The sequence below is a fragment of the Momordica charantia genome (genome assembly GCF_013281855.1).
Source record: "Momordica charantia cultivar OHB3-1 chromosome 6 unlocalized genomic scaffold, Mcharantia_2.0 BLBB01000006.1, whole genome shotgun sequence".
Taxonomy (NCBI): domain Eukaryota; kingdom Viridiplantae; phylum Streptophyta; class Magnoliopsida; order Cucurbitales; family Cucurbitaceae; genus Momordica; species Momordica charantia.
Window position 1 is genome coordinate 117,968 of NW_028275164.1, and position 17,120 is coordinate 135,087.

General features: G+C 37.4%; 3 protein-coding genes across 7 annotated transcripts; all 3 read left to right on the forward strand.

Moving 5' to 3' along the window:
* Positions 1 to 585: 585 nt before the first annotated feature.
* CLPC1 (CLPC homolog 1) lies at positions 586 to 10,163 on the forward strand. Of its 2 annotated transcripts, XM_022278939.2 has the most exons (11): positions 626 to 744; positions 1,132 to 1,197; positions 1,290 to 1,866; positions 2,212 to 2,327; positions 2,419 to 2,541; positions 2,633 to 2,818; positions 5,773 to 5,988; positions 7,034 to 7,251; positions 8,281 to 8,356; positions 8,442 to 8,531; positions 8,739 to 10,163. In XM_022278939.2, the coding sequence occupies exons 3-11, from the start codon at positions 1,302 to 1,304 to the stop codon at positions 9,915 to 9,917; spliced, it is 2,769 nt and encodes a 922-aa protein (XP_022134631.1). In that variant the 5' UTR covers positions 626 to 744; positions 1,132 to 1,197; positions 1,290 to 1,301; the 3' UTR covers positions 9,918 to 10,163. The 2 variants fall into 2 exon arrangements, with proteins under 2 accessions (XP_022134630.1, XP_022134631.1); XM_022278938.2 differs by lacking the exon at positions 1,132 to 1,197 and having other exon boundaries at positions 586 to 744.
* Positions 10,164 to 12,112: 1,949 nt separating this feature from the next.
* On the forward strand, positions 12,113 to 14,844 carry LOC111007103 (cytoplasmic dynein 2 light intermediate chain). 4 transcript variants are annotated; one of them, XR_015791592.1, is made up of 5 exons: positions 12,114 to 12,496; positions 13,268 to 13,456; positions 13,789 to 13,993; positions 14,114 to 14,243; positions 14,474 to 14,844. XR_015791592.1 is itself a non-coding variant. In XM_088125424.1 (3 exons), exons 1-3 carry the CDS (start codon positions 12,245 to 12,247, stop codon positions 13,876 to 13,878), a joined length of 531 nt encoding a protein of 176 aa, XP_087981550.1. In that variant the 5' UTR covers positions 12,113 to 12,244; the 3' UTR covers positions 13,879 to 14,425. The 4 variants fall into 4 exon arrangements, 1 of the variants encoding a protein (XP_087981550.1); XR_015791594.1 differs by lacking the exon at positions 14,114 to 14,243 and having other exon boundaries at positions 12,113 to 12,496; XR_015791593.1 differs by lacking the exon at positions 14,474 to 14,844 and having other exon boundaries at positions 12,113 to 12,496; positions 13,789 to 14,016; positions 14,114 to 14,425.
* Positions 14,845 to 15,557: 713 nt separating this feature from the next.
* On the forward strand, positions 15,558 to 17,033 carry LOC111007102 (Rubredoxin-like superfamily protein). Its single transcript, XM_022279295.2, has 5 exons — positions 15,558 to 15,805; positions 15,967 to 16,166; positions 16,260 to 16,318; positions 16,586 to 16,703; positions 16,790 to 17,033. The coding sequence occupies exons 1-5, from the start codon at positions 15,629 to 15,631 to the stop codon at positions 16,866 to 16,868; spliced, it is 633 nt and encodes a 210-aa protein (XP_022134987.1). The 5' UTR covers positions 15,558 to 15,628; the 3' UTR covers positions 16,869 to 17,033.
* Positions 17,034 to 17,120: the final 87 nt, after the last annotated feature.

Below are 17,120 nucleotides of genomic sequence, written 5' to 3' on the forward strand. Positions count from 1 at the left end.
TTTTTAATTCTTTTGTTTTTAAAAATCAAGTTTTCTTTATCTCGTCTTTTTTTTTCTTTATGAAAGTTTTCTTTATCTTGTCATATAGTTTTTAATTTTTTTTTAAATCTAAGCTAAAAAACCTGTTATCGATTTTGAAATTTTTAGTTAAAAATTCAAATATGCTTTCAAGGGGGGTGAAAAATGTACTAACGGAATAATACAAAAACAAATATGGTTTTTAAAAATAGAAAACAAAAAACGAAATAATTATCAAACAATACCTACGATGAAGTTTTGTAGTAAAATCAACATCTTGAGGCAAGAGAAATATTGAGATCTCTTAAATTAAAGATTTTAAAATCATAAAATAACCGGAAATGAATAAGATATTTTAACAATTTATGTTAAGTACCAACAAATAAGATTTTTTTGGTTGAGTATAAAAATACGTGGGGTGAAATTAAACTCAGCCCAATTGATTAAAGTTTGTATATTTGATCAAAAGATGATATTTTCGGAACCCGGGTTCTTTGAGCAACTGTCACACAGCAAATAAGCGGATTGGTGGTGTATAAATGCTATAATTTTAATTTTGTGGACACCACATTTTTCGAATTATATATCTTCCTTGGAAAGCCGACTTATCAAACGCTTCGTCATCATAAATAATAATAGAGGAGGTTCCTCCTCTCAGTTTCAGTCTCATCTCATCTTCTCCGCCTTCCCTCCCAACGAACAACCTATCAAGTATCAACTATCAAGGTCTCTCTTTCTAATCTTTCATCTTACTTCCGTTTATCTCTCATCTTTACTTCTATTACTTTGTTCTTCACTCCTACCTCACTCTGACTGAATTAGCTTTTCTGAGCTCTCTCTTCTAACCTTCACCTCCATCTCAATTCACTTCTGAGGTTGCGAAAGCGCAAGTTTTTTTTTTTTTTTTTCCTTCTAAATTTTTAGTCGTAGTTGGATTTTCCTGCTGCAGTGTTTGACGTCGACTTCGACAGTGTTGCTATTTTGGCAACTGGATTTCCCCCTGGTTGCCTCCTATTTTCATCCATACAAGGATATGCCCGCCCCTTTACCTTACGACGACAAGATTCAGAAGCCCTAATTGATAAAATTATACTGACTTTTATAATCTTTCAGATTTCGGATTGTGTCCTGACGTTATCTCCATTTCTTTAATATTTGGTTTTTGACAGACTTCCTTTGGTATTACTATCGAGCTTTTATAGATTATTTTCAAGCTAGCAGTACCTCCTTTGAGACTCTCCATTAATATCTTTCTCTTTAAACGCTGACAGATAGTGGAAATCATGGCTAGAGTTCTGGTTCAGTCAACAAATATTCCTGGCTTGGTCGGTGGAAGAAAGAACGGCATATCAAGGGGATCGGGAAATGTTAAACGGGCTGTTAAAATGATGGCTAGTGTACATTCACCTGGTTTGAGAATAAGAAGTTTCTCCGGACTTAGAGGATTTAATGCTTTGGATAACATGTTGAGAACTGGACGAGATTTTCATTCCAAGATGGCCATTACGATCTCTTCTAGGAGAGGAAAGGCTACCAGATGCGTTCCAAGAGCCATGTTTGAGCGATTCACGGAAAAGGCAATTAAAGTGATTATGCTTGCCCAGGAGGAAGCGAGACGTCTTGGTCACAATTTTGTTGGCACGGAGCAGATCCTTTTGGGTCTAATTGGCGAAGGCACTGGTATCGCTGCTAAGGTTCTTAAGTCTATGGGAATTAATCTTAAAGATGCACGCGTGGAGGTGGAGAAGATAATTGGTCGTGGCAGTGGGTTTGTTGCAGTAGAAATTCCATTCACCCCTCGTGCAAAGCGTGTTTTGGAACTTTCTCTTGAGGAAGCTCGCCAACTTGGTAACATCTCTTTCCCCACCTCCCTCCTCGGGGAAAAAAATAAAGAAAGGAAAAGAAAAAGAAAACATAAAATCAATTTGATTTTTCTTTGAATAGTTTCCCGTAGCAATTTTCTTAGTTTTAATGCATACTTCTATTTTGTTTCTTCATTTAACAAGATACTGGGTTCAAGTCTAGAACGCCTAATAAGAGACACTTTGCATTGTTACTTAGAATGCATTGTTACTCAGAGCAAGTATTGTGGAGAATGCATAGTCTCTCCATGAAGTAGTAGGAGCCTTGTGTGTGTGTGTGTGTGTGTGTGACAACTAAACTAGCATGAAACTTATCTTATTGCATTTTCAGGGCACAATTATATTGGGTCAGAGCACTTGCTTTTGGGACTACTTCGTGAAGGTGAGGGTGTTGCAGCTCGTGTTCTTGAAAATTTAGGTGCTGACCCTAGTAATATTCGCACCCAGGCAAGAATTTTATCCTTTAACACTATATATTTAGTTTATTAGAGATAAACATTTTATTTTTAACGTAATATTTTATAAATCAAGCGAACAGGTTATTCGAATGGTGGGTGAGAGCACAGAGGCTGTTGGTGCTGGTGTTGGAGGAGGGAGCAGTGGGAATAAGATGCCAACCTTGGAAGAGTATGGCACAAACTTAACTAAGCTGGCAGAAGAGGTGCTCTGGGAATATATTTCCTGTGACTCATGTCAAGGAGTTGTTTGTTATCTTGAATACAGGTTCTAACATCAGTTTCTTGCCTCTCCAGGGCAAACTAGATCCTGTTGTTGGAAGGCAGCAGCAAATAGAACGTGTAACCCAAATTTTGGGTAGGCGGACAAAAAATAATCCTTGCCTCATTGGTGAACCTGGTGTTGGGAAAACTGCTATTGCAGAAGGTCTCGCACAAAGGATTGCTAATGGGGATGTTCCTGAAACAATAGAAGGAAAAAAGGTTAGAGTTCTATTTGTATTATTTTTTAATTTTCTAATTTTTCCAATGCCTGGTCTAGATTTCATACCTCCTTCGCTCCTTATGTATTGAAATTGAACTTCTAATTGCTGGTGTCCTCAATACTAAAGCAGTGATTTTTGTGGTTTCCAGCCGTGTGGTTCTCTTGGAAATTTGGGAAGAAAGGAACTTTAGAATGTTTGTGAATAGGGCTAGAGAATGGGTGAGATGTGGGATTTGGTTCAGTCTGTGAGTTTCCATTGGTGTATTCTGGCCTTCTCTCGCATGGTGTATTGTTTAGTAGAAACTTGTTGGAGCATCTCTCAATGAGCTCCTTCAGTTTCCCTTCCTTCTGTACTTCCACCTTTTTAACTGAAAGTATCTTTTTTTTGTCCAAAAAAAGGGAGAAAAACTGAAGAGTTAGAAGAAAAGAGTAAGATCTTTGTTGCATTGTATTTGTTGTAATTATTGTGCATTAAATTTAACTGGGAAAATATGAAGATCGCGCCTATGAAGTATGAACTTTAATTTCTGTTTCCGTAACTTCACTCCTGCATTTTTTTTCCCCTTTGATTATTTCCTGAAAATTTTTGAACATGTGGTATTGGTAACATTTGAAGTGATGGTATACTGTTTTAATCACCCAGTTCCCGGGTTATAAAAGAGTGTGTATATTTTTAGGAATCTAACTTGATTGTAACAAACGGAAGAGATCCTTTGTCTTTAAACACTAATGTATTTTAGATTACGATGAACTGAACTTTTTAATGGACCTTCTGTAGGTTGGGACATCTAGCCCCTGTATTAAAAGCTCTTTTTTTTTTGTGGGGGGGGGGGGGGGGGGTGGGGGGGTGGGATAAGAAACAGAAGAATGTATAACCCAAAAGAATAGAGAACAAACTAAAGGCGGGGGATGAGAAATCTCCTCCAAAGGGGACTAGTACAAAACAGCTTTGAAATCCAAATTGATATGAACATATTCACAAAAACTCTCAAAAGGACGACCAATGTTGTTGAAGATCTGTTGATTTTGGAAGTAAATGCACCACAAAATATATCTAGCAGCACAATTCCAAAAAGATTTTTGCCTTTCCTTTTGAAAACCAGCCCTGAAGAACTTCAATGAGCCACTCATCCACTAATTTGGGAAAGCAAGCAGCAAAACCAAATTCCCTTAGCAAGAAGAACCACATTTTGTACGAAAAAGAGCAATGTAAGAAGATGTGGTCATTACTTTCAGCATTCTTTCAGCCAAAGCAGCAAACCGAAGGAGATTAGGTCCAAGTAGGAAGGTTTTTTTTGCAGTTTATCGTGAGTATTTAAGCTTTTGTAAGCAAGGCTCCACAAAAAACTTGATCTTTTTTGGATAGTTGAAATTCCCAATCAAATTGATGATAGTGGCCTTTAGTTTTGGAGGGGTTTCTGTCAATTTGAGAAAGTGGATTTGGTGGATAATTTTTTATGATTTTCAAGGGACCACTCTGCGTTGTCTTCCCATCCTTTCCAATGAAAGGAATTGAGCAAGTCCACCAAGCACAGCCAACTATCCAATTCACTATCTTTAATTCCTCTTCTCAAGCCCAAGTTCCAATCCTCATGAATTCCATTCCAACATTCAGCAACTGTGTACTATTTTTTGGTTGAAATACTAAAGAGTTCAGGAAACTGATGGTGTAAAGGCATGGATCCCAGCCACGTGTCTTTCCAAAACTTGATTCTTTGATCGCTCTGCACCTTAAAGGTGTAAACTTCATGGAAGAATGACTGTATTTAGCTATATCTACCCACTTTCGAAAGGATCCATCCAAGGGGTCCTTCCTATAAATACTCAGAATAACCCGTCTCCAAAGTGCACTTTCCTCTCGAGTGAGTCTCACAGCAACTTTTGAAACAGGGGCCTTGTTTCTTTACTTAAGCGCTCCCTGCCTAAGCCTCCATAAACTTTGGGTAAAGAGGTATGATTGCAATTCACCTAGTGTCTCTGAGGGTGACATCCTCCACCACTCCAAAAGAAATTTCTAAGACCGCGCTCCGTTTCCAGCACTACTTTGTTAGGGGCTTGAAAAATTGAGAGTGCATAGAGTGGGAGACTATTCAAAACAGACGGGGCAAGAGTGAGCCTACCTCCTTTGGACAACATCATCAATTCTCTAACTTGCTTCAATTTGTCAACGGTCCCAAAAACTTGGCTCCTGTGGTTTCCCCCAGTGTTACACCAACGTGTTTAGTGGGAAGGTCTTCAATTTTGCAACCAATCTCCGAAGCATGGGCATTGAGCACATCCCTATCGACATTAACTCCAATCAAAGCCTTTTTTTTTCCATATTGTGAGATACCTGACCCAAGAACTGTTCTTCAAGCTTTCATTTTGCCCGTTTATTAGAAGTCCTGGTAAGCTTGTTGAAATATGTTATATTTATTATACTACTATTCAACCTTTAAATTTTATCTTTTTTATGGCTTTGTTTTTGTTTTGAAAATACCTGTGATTTTAACATTTGTGGATTTTTTTTTTGTTGGCACAATAATATATTTTCTAGATACGTTCATTATTAGTCAATCCTTGATCTGGGTTATGCATTTTCAGCATGTGGTTTCTTCTAAATTGCATTATCTTGCAACCTTCAAGTTTATGTTAGTACATCGTGCAGTCATGTTCATCCATATCATAATGGTAGTTCAGCAGTACGATGGTCTGTGTTATGTTTGGTATTAGTGGGCTTTGTAGGCCACTTTTATGGCTTAACTTGTACTAAAATAGTCTTTAGTTCTGCAAGCCAGCTAGCTCTGGCAAATGTTTTTTTTTTGAGACAAATCAAGAATTTGATGGACAGATTGAATTGCATGTGTGTTAAACCCGGTGTCAACATTTGTTTCAACTAGTAAGCTGTTTTTCTCCATTTCGTTTGGAAATAACTTGTTATTGAAGTATTTATTTAAAATTTTCTGTTGTGTAGGTTATAACCCTGGATATGGGCCTTCTTGTAGCTGGCACAAAATACCGTGGAGAGTTTGAGGAAAGATTAAAGAAACTGATGGAGGAGATTAAACAAAGTGATGAGATTATCCTTTTTATTGATGAGGTGCACACATTAATTGGAGCAGGGGCTGCAGAAGGAGCTATTGATGCGGCAAACATATTGAAGCCTGCTCTTGCAAGAGGTGAACTACAGGTAATCTGGAGCATCTCATTAAGATGGCATCTCCAACATGTGGTCGTGTAACAAACAAGATCACAAAAACTATGTTTTTATCTTTCTCGTGAAAGTTTTTTCTGGTTTCTTTACAACCATGAGGGCCACAAAAAAGGCTACAATGGCACAGTTCTAACTATTTATAGCTTTTCCTTTCAACAACCAATCTGAGAGAGCTTCATGACCAACCTTTACTGTGATTGGAGTAGCAAAAGTAGACATCAAAAAGACTCAACAAAAAGGACCAGCCTCTAGAGGTAAAACGATAGTGTAGGAAAAGATGATGGAAGCAAAAATAGTAACCCAAGGGGAGAAGGGCCCAACTTTGATTTTTCATTGGGATTCTAACTTCCGTATTTAAGCTTCTGTATGCAAGGGTCCTCTGAAAAACTCCACTTGGAAAGCAAAAACAGTAATCTGACGGGAGATGAGCCAACTTTGACTTTTATTTGGGAGTTTAACTCGAGTATTTAACCTTCTGTATGCAAGTTGCCACCACCAATAAGCTCAATTTTTTGAAAGCAAAAACAGGAACTGAAGGGGAGAAGAGCCCAACTTCATTTTTCTTTGGGAGTATAACTTGAGTTTTAAGCTTTTGTATGCAAGGGACCACTGGAAAAAACTGAGACTTTCTTTGGTACTTAACTGTAGCAAACTATATGCTCAAGGATAAGCTTCAGTTTCTGAGGGAGTAGTTGGGAGCTTTAAGAGTGCTGATTTACGAGTCTAAGAACAGGAACTATCAAGGGTCCATGTCACCTTATCTTTTATTAGAACCAAGATTAACATCTCAATCTTGTTTCTACATTTATCAGCCAAGTTTTATTTTGGGTAGATTGTAGTATTTTGTTGGATAAGAGATATCCAGCATGAAGAATGAGATGTTAAACCTCATTTGATTTTTTAACAATACCAGCTGGTAGAGTTTTCAATCAGTGTAAGTCTTATAATGGTACTTTTGAAGTTAAACCTCTTAATTCTCTACTCCGGGTGTTGTCTAATTATCTGGTATCTATTTCTACAGTGCATTGGAGCCACAACACTGGATGAATACAGAAAGCACATTGAGAAAGACCCAGCCTTAGAAAGGCGATTCCAGCCAGTGAAAGTACCGGAACCATCTGTGGATGAAACCATACAGATTTTGCAAGGGCTTAGAGAGCGTTATGAAATCCACCACAAGCTTCGTTACACAGATGAAGCATTAGTAGCTGCTGCTCAGCTGTCATACCAGTACATCAGGTATGTTATTGGTTATTACTGAGTGATTCATCTGGGAAAATATCTGTTGCAAAAATCTGACCGTGTTCATAAAGTATGAAGATGAAAATGGCTTGTTATTGTGTCTGCCATATATTCTATCTCCTTGATCAACGACTTAATTGATGGGGTGGAGTACATTTTTTTATGCAGAGTATCTATTCTGGAACTGTGGTGTACAGTTTTACAGTTCCTTTTTCATTTTCCCTGTGCAGTTTATGTCTGAGATTAGAATGTATTGGGTCTGTATGCAACTACTCCTCATATATATTGTTCATCTGCTTTAGTGTTTTGGGGAGCTTGACCGAAGTATCATATGACCTTGAAATTTTATTTTCAAAGTGAGGTGTGCCTGATGATTTCAGTATGGTGCTAAGGCACCTGCTGCAGTACTTTTTTTCCCTCTTAAAATCCATATAAGACTTAAAAGTTAAAAACTAAGGACATTAAAAAAAAACATTTAGATTTCATGCACCAGTCTTGGTCCAAATCCAAATAATCGGTCAATTTTAATTTCATCAGGGTAAAATGTTATGGTTTTCTTTATTTCCAAACTTTCTTTTATTATTGTATTATGCACCTCACCTCGTTAAAGCTCACCTTTTTCACCCTGTGACTCAGCTCCTGAGAACTATTGTATCCTAGTACCTCTCACCCTTTAAAATATAATGCCTTGAAGGAAAATATTTAGCTAGTTGAAGAAAAAGGCTCTGTTATGTTTGATGTCCGCTTGCTCTACCTCCCAAGTATTGAGTTAAGTTATATTTTGGTTGGATAAAGATATCACATTCACGACATTGAAGTCTACATATCTAAGTAGATCAGGTTAGCACTGATGAATGTGTATGAAATTATTGCCTCGACTTGTCTATGAATTATGATAATATTGACTTGTGTAGTTGATAGGTTGCCTTGTCATCTCTATGCTCTGGTATAATTTGTTAAGATCCTAGTTGCTTTTCCTAATCAGTTTGTGAAAGGTGTGTTTTGACGAATAACTGTAAATTTCAGTGATCGATTCTTACCTGATAAGGCAATCGACTTGGTTGATGAAGCAGGTTCTCGGGTTCGCCTTCGTCATGCTCAGGTATGTTCTCATCATCGTTGCAACTTCTCCCTCCATGCACCCAGTTTTATACATGATTATGCTAAATTTTTAATATTATTTGCAGCTACCTGAGGAAGCTAGGGAGCTTGAGAAAGAGCTCAGGCAGATCACAAAGGAGAAGAATGAGGCTGTTCGAAGTCAGGACTTTGAGAAGGTAAGTTCGTTCTCTTTAATTTTTTTCCCGTGGCTTTGTAGCATTTTATGGTTTAGTTTTCTGGAATTTCATGATGCTGGTTTTTCTTTTTTTGAACTTGCTAATGAATGATCAAGTGGGAGCAATATGTAAACTTTTAGTCTTGCCATTTCATTACAATAGTCGATTCTACCCTAGAAGATGAAACTTAGGTGAATTTTTAAACAGGCTGGAGAATTGCGTGATAGAGAAATGGAACTTAAGACCAAGATCTCTGCTTTAGTAGATAAGGGCAAGGAGATGAGCAAGGCAGAAAGCGAGGCAGGAGATGTAGGTCCTGTTGTGACTGAAGTTGATATTCAGCATATTGTCTCCTCCTGGACTGGCATTCCTGTCGAAAAAGTATCTACCGATGAATCTGACCGCCTCCTCAAAATGGAAGAGACCCTCCATAAGAGGGTCATTGGTCAAGATGAAGCAGTTAAAGCCATTAGTCGTGCCATACGGCGAGCTCGCGTTGGACTAAAGAATCCCAATCGTCCAATTGCAAGCTTTATATTTTCTGGTCCAACCGGGGTTGGTAAATCTGAGTTGGCAAAAGCATTGGCTGCTTACTATTTTGGCTCTGAAGAAGCGATGATTCGTCTTGACATGAGTGAATTTATGGAAAGGCATACAGTCTCGAAACTGATTGGTTCGCCCCCTGGTTATGTTGGTTACACAGAGGGCGGTCAATTAACTGAGGCCGTTCGTCGTCGTCCATACACAGTGGTGCTATTTGATGAGATTGAAAAGGCTCATCCAGACGTGTTCAACATGATGCTTCAAATATTAGAGGATGGAAGGTTAACCGATAGCAAGGGCAGGACTGTGGACTTCAAGAATACACTTTTGATAATGACATCAAACGTGGGAAGCAGTGTAATAGAGAAGGGAGGTCGCAGAATAGGGTTTGACCTTGATTACGACGAGAAAGACAGTAGTTACAACCGTATTAAGAGCTTGGTGACGGAGGAACTGAAACAATACTTTAGGCCAGAGTTCTTGAATAGGTTGGACGAGATGATCGTGTTCCGTCAGCTGACAAAACAAGAGGTGAAGGAGATAGCGGATATAATGTTGAAGGAGGTATTTGATAGGTTAAAAGCAAAAGAAATAGAACTTCAAGTGACGGAGAGATTTAGAGATAGGGTGGTTGAGGAAGGATATAACCCAAGCTACGGTGCGAGACCACTGAGAAGGGCGATCATGAGACTTCTGGAGGACAGCATGGCTGAGAAGATGCTGGCAAGGGAGATCAAGGAGGGCGACTCGGTAATAGTTGACGTTGATTCAGAGGGAAACGTCACGGTGCTCAACGGCAGCAGTGGTGCTCCCGAGGCCTTGCCAGATGCCATCCCCGTCTAGCTCTCTATACATCTTATCTTCTTATCTAATGCCTTTGCCTTTTCCTTTGCCTTGTAGTCTATAGCTGTTTCTAACTCATCTGGATCCCACTAGGAAGTATAGTTCATTTATTTACTACTACTCTTCTCCCCACTTGTGTTGTGTTTGTTAAATACAACTTTCTAACTACCTTCTTCCATCTTTTAAATACTTAAAAACTTTTCATCTTTCTCAATTTTGTAAATATATCCACTTTTTATTTTCTTACCTTTTTCTAGATTGGAGTTAAATTTTTTCAATTATGTAGTGAATTTTCATCTTTACTTTTTCTATTCTTTTATTGTTATATAAATGTCTTTAGAAAGTCATAAATAAACAATAATGACCTTTATTGAAAACAAATTAATGACATATTAAAAATCATTATATAAAATACTAATAACATGGAGTGGAGAAAGCTACCCTACATACCACGTAAAAGAAATAACGACTTATTAAAACTTTTATATATATACCCAAGTTACAAAAAGACGTATTTGTTTGAATAGAAAAGGTGATACGTATGTAATGTGCAAATCATGATACTAGTAAGTAGTAGCTAAAAACAGAACAACCTTTCCCCCCAGACGACTATTTTGATACATAGATGTGAAATCCGTAAGAAAAGGATCAGATATTTCTATGGCTTTCTCTGGGGACAAGAATTGTGCTGAACTCATGCAATAGAATCCAAAACAATTCTCAGAGCTATTAATGCTTTCATCGTCATTGCACCGTCTATGCTCCCAACTACTCAGACCCGCATTTTCCCCACAATTTGGAAAAAATTTCATCGTTGGTTTCCACTGCCACTCAATGGAAACTTTTCCATGCATTCTTCCATCTAATTCTAGTAATATTTTAGCCAGCCCATCATTAGGCAGTCATAAACAAAGTTTGACCCATTTAGTGATAAAAGTTGCAGTTTTAACTTACTTTCTGAGCATCAGGTAAGCAAGAACTAATGTGACACTTCTGCTCGTCCCTTCAAACCAATGAACCAGGACCTTTCCACCTTTACTTTCAACATCATCAATAAAATCACAAGCTTCTTCAAAGATACTGCTGATGTTTCCCCCCAATAGATCTTTAACGTTAATGTCCCTTCAAAACAACCATCAAACATACATGCAATTACAACAATTTCAATTCTTATCCATTTAGAATTTTATATTGTGTGCTTTATAGAAACCGAATGGTGATTAATAACATAGACCAGAGCAAGCTAAGGTAAGCTTAAAGGTAGGTTGTAGGGACATACCAAACAAGTAGACAGACTGCTGATATATTTTTCTGCTGTAACAATAGCCAGAGTGTTAAAATCACAAGGCACCATTTGGAGATTATATTACCCTGTTAACCAAGCTGATTGGCCAGTACCTTTTGACTCTCCTCGCTCTCTCTTTTCTTTAATAAGAAAAACGAAGTTCTCTCTAAGACAAAAGTTATGATTTTGAAAAGATACAAGGTTTGAATTAATTACAGAGGTAGAATACTTCTACAGAGGTAAGGAAAAGGCAAACAACAAGGAAAATGAAACTTTGTATGACCTTTATATTAATCAGGCTTTTACATACAACTAGTTTAGGTTCTACTCACACCCAACAAATTTTGAGGGCTAAAGAAGTTTGTATTTGGGATCATTTATCTTCACAGGAAAGTAATGAACAAAAGGAGGAAAAGCATTTTCCCCTATCATTAACATATATTCCTTATTTATATATAGGATGGGGATTGGGGAGGATCATTGTACAGATTGGGCTACAATTTACTTGAGGGAATCAGGGTTCACAGCCAATTCTCATAAACATTCCTTATTAATTCAAGCTGATCGTTAGCTAATGTTCTCATTTCTAATCTTTCAAGAAACAAATGCATTTTCTGGTCTTGTTTTGCACTTCACTTTTTAAGACATTCTTTGAACAACATACCTATTTTGGAAAGAAATATTTATTTTTGGTTTCTTGATTCCTATTACTAATCTTTCAGAAAATTAATGAAATTTGTAGTTACTATCTGTAACTTGTGGATTCTGTATATCGCAGAAGAAAAATTTGCCAGTGATAGAGAAACGCGATAGGAGAAGAGTGAGGGGGCGGGTGGGAAATTTGGGGAAAGTTAGGGTTTTTCTTAGAGGACAATAAGGTCTTTTAACCTCCTAAAATTGCTCCCAAAAATCTAGTAGCCCCTTTAAAGTTGGCTTATTAACTTACAAGGGAAGCGGATCGTTCTCAACCATTTCACAAACTTCAACTGTCAGCTCTACTTGCGAAACCCTATTTTTCTGAATTAAAGCGATTTGGATAGCCATGACTGGATTTGGCCATGGATTGCGTGTACTTCGGAGACAGATGCATCTCCCTCATCAACGTGAATGTCCATCAGAGATTCTAAAGGGACAGATCGCAGAGTTGGAGAGACGTAGGAAGGGGAGGAAAAATCCGAAGAAGGATCAGTTCATTGTGGATGTTCCTGAATCAAAATCATTCCTTGACACTGCTTCTATGCCCATGATTCTCACTGCCGTTGGAGTTGCTCTCTTTGCTAAACTCCTAATGATGGTATGCCCTTCTCCACCTCACCTTGGTTCTCCTTTTTTTCCCCTCTCCATTTCGTAAAGTTGATTATTTTATTGAGTAGAATGAAATATCATGAGACATTTGTGTGATGGTCGCTTAGGACATCTATCCAAATCTTGGTGATATATTTATATATATTTTTTGTCGAGATTCTCCAACCATTTGGAATCGTTTAGGAGTGTTAGTATACACAATAATCAAGGTGTGTGGACTGAGTTTGGTACATTATGTGAAATTAGTTGAACTTCAAGTTGATCCTACAATTGCTCCCGTTGTCCAATGTGCGCTTCGAGTGTCTTGTCTAAGTCTAGGAGCATGAAATTGAGATTTTACTGTGATGAGAAGTTTTCTTTCGTCATTTTGTTCTAGAGAAGTCCCTGATATGAGGTGCAAGTGTAAAAAACTAGAATCTTTTGTCTGCCTGCTAGCAAATACATGTATCGCTAAAGGAAAATTGAGAATCTCAAAATAAAAAACCAATTGAAAGAACGTTTTTGTGGATGTGGTCTTTTTGCTTTCCTTTTGGTTTGAATGCTACTGGCTTGCGCTTGCTCTTGTTAGAATTTTGTAGGCAATATCCTTTCTCGTTCAATCAATGTTTTACCATTTTTGGGAAAACTGCAAAGCCCTTTTGATGAAATCATGATCTCATTTTAGCATGTGGTGGAGGTAGACTCTTGAGAGTATAATTTCACCCACCACTTCGGTTGGGTTTATATCAAGCGAATCTTATGGAATTATGTTTGTTTTCAGTATGATGAGTCAAGATCTGAAGAGTTGATAGAGCGCAAAATAAAAAATGCCCCCCCAGGTCAAGGAACTGTGAGGATGCTCAGTCGTGAGGAGTGGGAGGAAATTCGAGATGTTCGACCAAGGACTCCTTTTGAATCCAAGCTTGCTCGTCCAAATGCAAGAATTAGAACTGGAGAACCTTTACACATGGTAAGGCAATTGTATCGCTGGCCTCGTATGCAAATGGATATGGAAGCCTCCGGATTTCTCAACTCTTATCCCAACCCCTTGATGATGAAAATGTGTTTCCCTACTCCCATGCTTATTACTGATTTGTTTGATCTACTTCATGAAACTTCCCAGTTTCGACCAGTTATGTGGTTGCGTTTTTAAACATTGCAGTTTCCATTATTATTTCTTAATGATTTGTTATGATATGAAGATATGTAGGACGAAACATTCCTACCTAATGATTTGAGGCAGATTTACGATGGGGTGATAATTTTTTAAAAAGCATTTGCTTTGTCAATTGTTTGATGCAGGAGGATTTGAAGGACTGGACAATTGATGTGCTGACAGATGCACTTGCTCGGGCTGAAGAAAGTGTTAGACATGGTTCCACTTCCAAATGACTGCTCTCAAGTGCCTCCTAAATTTGGAAACAATGTCAAACTCACCTGAACGCCTGTTTGGTCATGCAAAATTGTTTATCGTTCAACTCCAGGAATGTGGTTTGAATGATGGTTGGTTAGTATTTAGTAACACATTTCGTAAGTTTGCTTGTTTCTATGTTTGATCTCATGTGATCTGGATCATGTAAGTCTACTAGGTATTACCTAATTGAAATATTGTTGATACTTTATGTAGAGGATAATCCGGCATGCAGCAGCGATCAATCAGGATAGAGAGAGTAGGTAATAAAATGTGTCTGGATTGCAATCTGGTGGTGGAAAAGCATGGATATTGCTGGTTCTTTATTTGTATCTTGGTTTCAGAGGTGATAACCTCGCAGGGTCATTAATCTATTTTCATCTTTTGTTGCATCTTCAACACATTTTCTGGTCTCTTTGTTGTGACTTTAATAGATTATCTGGTTGCCAAATCTTATTATTATTGGCACCAGTTTAACTTCCTTTCCTCAAGGAACATGCTAAACATGAGTTATTTTGTGGCCTTTTATTTGTTTTTTTTTCTCTCTTAAAACGTGCTCACCTATTATTAATGCAGGAGCAGGATACAACCATCTAGGTGTTGCAGCTGGGTATTGTAAACGAGTCCGAAGAAGATGTACACTTCTCATAACATATTAATTATCAAAACTTTATGCATTTCTATCTTATTGCATTTGGTTGAAAAAGTGTAAAATCTTGTGCCATCTCTGATGCATGTTTGCCTCTATGGTATCTTAATGAAAGATAACAAATCAAACCGAATCAACTTATACTAGGTGGATTGTCTTTTTGTTTTTTGTTTTTATGAAATGTAGCTTGACTGCTCAACAATATACTTGTATTTTATTTGTAGATCTTTTTTCTATGAGTTCAACGAGGCGAGGGATTTTTAGGAAAGTAAATAATGTGACTATTTGACCTTACTCATGTTGGCAGCTATTTGTTACAACTGATTCTTTATACTTCAGCTTCTTTTTTTTTTGGGCGCATTTCAAATTTCGATAAGATAGACCATATTTTAAAAATATAATAATGTTATTATTTTTATACTTTCTATCATTTTAGCTGTAACTTGGATATTGTTGATAAGAAGCAATTTTTTTTCTATTGTCTAAGGTAATTGATTTTATTAACAATAGCCTTTAAAATTCAAACTACAATTAAAAATGGAAATAGTGAAAAGATAATTTCACTAAAATGACTTCCTAGCACCTCAACTGGATTTGGTGGATAGTGATCAACGAGATTGTAGGTTGTCATTTTTAAGGATAGGGTTTTGCCTTTTGTCTTAAAAATACTATTATCGAGTTTCAATACTACTCTTGATATTTCATAAATGTTTCAATACCACATTTTCTTTTTGGACTTAATTTTGCGTTAGAATCTTTCTCTATTGTCAAGAGAATTTAATTTTGCCCTAGTCTTCTTAAAAAAATTTATTTATTTACTTTTTAGACAGCATTTCTTCTCTTAAAAATACTAAGGGACACATGGGATGTAACTTCCAAATAATAAAATAAAATAAAATAAGAATATTTTAAAATAAAAAATTATTTAGAAAAAAAGGAATTGTTAAAGATTGAACAGTGTAGGCATAAAAAAGGGTGAATGAGGAGTGAGTATTTTGGTTCGAGGGTGTTGGGTGTGTAGATAGGATCCGATAAAATTGATTGATTGTCCGCCACTCGTAGTCTGTATTCACTATTCGCCCATGTCTCTCGTTTTCTGGCCGAAGCCCCAATCTCTATCTCCCCTTCCTTCTCTTCTCTTCTCTTCTCTGATTGATTCTCTTCTTCACTTTCTTTTCTGTCTTAGCTCCACCCTCCACCCACCAATGGCTTCTGTTTCAGCTACTTCTCTCAGGAGCTTCCAGCTGCCACATTCTAAGGTTTTTCCTCTGCTCCGCTCCTTCTAAGTTCTAACCTTAATTTACACTCCCTCCAATGTCACGGTGACTGCAGTCTCAACTAGCGAACACCATCTTTTTAATATTAATTTATTTTGTTTTGTTTTTATCCAAATCATCTTTTTGATATTAATTTCTTTAAGGAAGACGGCGGCGCTGATCGGCACTCCAACTCCAACCGCTTGTATCTGAAATCGTCCTTCTTCTCTCCTTTACGCACTCCCTCCAACTCCAAGATTCCTCCTTTAGGGAGCCAAAAATCTGGTAAAATTGCAGCTGCACCCAAGTTCTCCATCTCCATGCGCGTCGCCTCCAAGCAAGCCTATATCTGTCGTGATTGCGGGTATCACTTTCTATCTCTCCCCCACTTTCCATCTCCATCGCTATAATGAAATGAACCTATCTTTTTTCTTTTTCTTTTTCTTTTTCTAATTAGGTACATTTACAATGATCGAACTCCTTTTGACAAATTGCCTGATAAGTATTTCTGTCCTGGTAATCTCCTTCCCTATATCTTGTTTGCATTCATAATTCATGCCATCTTCTTTCCAAATTTTTCATTTTATCTAATCTTTGAGTCTCGAGTTAGAATCAATGTCAACAATTCCCTTCCCTATTCATGTTTTTGTTCAACAGCATAACTTCCTGCTAGATATCTCCCAAGAAAAAAGTAGAGAAAGAACCAACTTCGTATCATTTACTTTGTGTTCCAAAGAAATTGGAAACCTATTCAATTATAATGTAAATGATCATGCCTTGCAGTCTGTGGTGCTCCTAAGCGACGATTTAGACCTTATGAGCAATCCGTGACAAAAAATGTTAACGAACTCGATGTGAGGAAGGCGAGGAAGGCGCAGATTCAGAGAGATGAAGCTGTTGGGTAAGACGGAAAATGGACTTTATATATTATCACAGTTTTTAATGATTATTTATCGAGTCTGATTGATATCTGGTAAAACGGTATAGGAATGTGCTGCCTATTGCTGCTGCAGTTGGAATCGTGGCACTTGTAGGTTTATACTTGTACCTGAATAGCGTGTATTAGATCCAGTGGCCAGTGGGTGGCTCAGTGCTTCTCACTATTATGTTATATTGATTTACATTCTATATGTATTTTTTCCACCCCCCAATTCAAAAACCTGGCATATTGCTATAACGTTGAGGCATGCAAGATTATTTTTATATTAAATTGTTTCTTGAGACTTGAACATGTTAATTTGTGTTGAATGGGGTTTGATTCGGTAGTTAATTTGATGAATGAGGTGCACCACCAGGAAATGTGCTTCTAAGGATGGTT

What these genes read in the sequence shown, in the direction of transcription:
- CLPC1 (XM_022278938.2), top strand. Translation starts at nt 1,302, where the DNA reads ATGGCTAGAGTTCTGGTTCAGTCAACAAATATTCCTGGCTTGGTCGGT. An exon ending in AAACAATAGAAGGAAAAAAG is followed by an intron (nt 2,819 to 5,772) that starts GTTAGAGTTCTA and finishes TCTGTTGTGTAG; the next exon opens with GTTATAACCCTGGATATGGG. An exon ending in TTGCAAGAGGTGAACTACAG is followed by an intron (nt 5,989 to 7,033) that starts GTAATCTGGAGC and finishes CTATTTCTACAG; the next exon opens with TGCATTGGAGCCACAACACT.
- LOC111007103 (XM_088125424.1), top strand. Translation starts at nt 12,245, where the DNA reads ATGACTGGATTTGGCCATGGATTGCGTGTACTTCGGAGACAGATGCAT. An exon ending in TTGCTAAACTCCTAATGATG is followed by an intron (nt 12,497 to 13,267) that starts GTATGCCCTTCT and finishes GTTTGTTTTCAG; the next exon opens with TATGATGAGTCAAGATCTGA. An exon ending in CTGGAGAACCTTTACACATG is followed by an intron (nt 13,457 to 13,788) that starts GTAAGGCAATTG and finishes TGTTTGATGCAG; the next exon opens with GAGGATTTGAAGGACTGGAC.
- LOC111007102 (XM_022279295.2), top strand. Translation starts at nt 15,629, where the DNA reads ATGTCTCTCGTTTTCTGGCCGAAGCCCCAATCTCTATCTCCCCTTCCT. An exon ending in TCCAGCTGCCACATTCTAAG is followed by an intron (nt 15,806 to 15,966) that starts GTTTTTCCTCTG and finishes AATTTCTTTAAG; the next exon opens with GAAGACGGCGGCGCTGATCG. An exon ending in TATATCTGTCGTGATTGCGG is followed by an intron (nt 16,167 to 16,259) that starts GTATCACTTTCT and finishes TTTTCTAATTAG; the next exon opens with GTACATTTACAATGATCGAA.